The sequence below is a fragment of the Papilio polytes genome, unplaced genomic scaffold (genome assembly GCF_000836215.1).
Source record: "Papilio polytes unplaced genomic scaffold, Ppol_1.0 DF823823.1, whole genome shotgun sequence".
Lineage (NCBI taxonomy): Eukaryota > Metazoa > Arthropoda > Insecta > Lepidoptera > Papilionidae > Papilio > Papilio polytes.
Genome location: NW_013525381.1, coordinates 419,916 through 421,666, shown reverse-complemented (window position 1 = coordinate 421,666; position 1,751 = coordinate 419,916). Strand labels below are relative to the sequence as shown.

At 32.0% G+C, this 1,751-nt stretch overlaps 1 protein-coding gene across 1 annotated transcript in view; it reads left to right on the top strand.

The window, feature by feature from the left end:
• The window catches only part of LOC106103403 (adenosine deaminase-like protein), a 2,757-nt gene extending 2,078 nt beyond the window's left edge, over positions 1–679 (top strand). The window contains 3 exon segments of the mRNA XM_013283159.1: positions 1–65; positions 275–375; positions 450–679. Coding sequence (XP_013138613.1) covers positions 1–65; positions 275–375; positions 450–638 — 355 coding nt within the window. The 3' untranslated portion in view covers positions 639–679.
• The last annotated feature ends 1,072 nt before the right edge of the window (positions 680–1,751 follow it).

Genomic DNA, 1,751 nt, shown 5'->3' with positions numbered 1-1,751 from the left:
TCACCCAAATTTTGGTGGTACTAAACAAACTTGGGAGGCGCTATGTACATCAAAAATTCCTGTTGGTATGTTTGAATTATTAATCTAAAAAACTAAAGTATAAAAATAATAAATTAAAGTTGAAACACTTTAAAAAAGGTATAGATTTTTTTTATGAAAACCCTTTATGAGTGCTTACTTGCGTGAGGACCATTGCAAATGCAATCTGATCAATGATTTAAGAATGCTTAAAGGAGGAAGTATTATTATTTATTAACTATGATTTTTGTTTCAGAGGTTTGTCTTACCAGTAATGTAAATACAAAATCAGTTGCAGATTATTCTTCACACCATTTTAAATACTTACTTAGTAGTGATGTTCCAGTTATTCTTTGTGTAAGTTTATTTTTTACTTCTTTAAACTTGTCCTTTTTTTAAATCTAATATGATACTTTTTAATTCATTTTCAGACCGATGATAAAGGAGTTTTTGCTACATCTCTGACTCAAGAATATAGTATTTGCATCGATACATTTAAATTGGATAAAGCCGAGCTAGCCAAATTAGCTCTTAATTCTACGAAATTTATTTTTGCGACAGACAAGCAGAAATTACTTTTTGATAGAATATTAAATTTTATTGATAAAAATGAACATTGAGAATTGGAAAAATAAGGGTTACAAACTACGACAAATAAAGTAAAGAATAAGTTGAAAGTATGTTTGATTTATAAATCTAAGTTTATTACATTACACTCTAAGTTAGGGTTAGGGTCCCTAACCCTAATTAATCCTGAAAAAACCGTGTGCCCTGATGTATCTTTGGGATCGAACTTCTCACCTGAGTGCTAACTCAAGAGGGTTAAAGCTCTTAGAGATAGACTATTTCATGAGTATTATAGTGGGCCGATCCCGGCGGCACTGCAATGCCGGGCCGACCCGTGACGGGAGTGGAGCGAGCCCCGAACATCCCGTCGTTTTACAAAAATCAGTTTAATATACTGGTCCCGCAGTGCGGGAACTTTCAGATATTAAGCTGAAAAGAACAGATACTACACTTTGATCTTAGCCAAAAGGCCGAGAAGCGATACCAAAACGTAAACACAGGCCGATAGTCATCCGTCGTGTAAAATTCTCCAAATCGCAATGTAGGTATTACAGCAAAAAAATCAACGCCCTCTATCGGTAACAATGTATACATTCACAGAAATAGAATGCGTACCTACCTATTATGTTAAATAAAGAAGAAATAAAATAAGAAATACATTTAATAAGAATACTGTGCATAAGTGTAATTTGGTAAATGTTTTATATTTTAAATATTTTTTGTATGCAATAACAATTACAGCGCAATAACATAATATGACAGAGTATTATCTGCATTACTAGAGTAGACTTTTTAATTTTTAATTATCTGTGCAAAACGAAAAAGAAAATATCGACCCGATCTAACCTATAATAAGAATATTAATTTAATTCAATTTAAATTTAAAATACCATAAAAAATGACCGATTTATCGGACTACTCGAGTACAAAGGCTGGAGATTCTGAACTACAAGATTTTCTTATGGTTGAAAAGCAAAAAGCACAGTTTCATGCCCAAGTATGCAATTTTGTAAAGTATTATACTATTGATTTGTTCGCTGGTCAAAAGTATGCTACTCATAAAACATTGGCCTTGTTCTGTCCACAACAATCACACTGCATTTAATATATTTCATGTGTGTAAAAAATCGTTTTACCTAACGGTGATGTTAGAATAGCAAAATCCA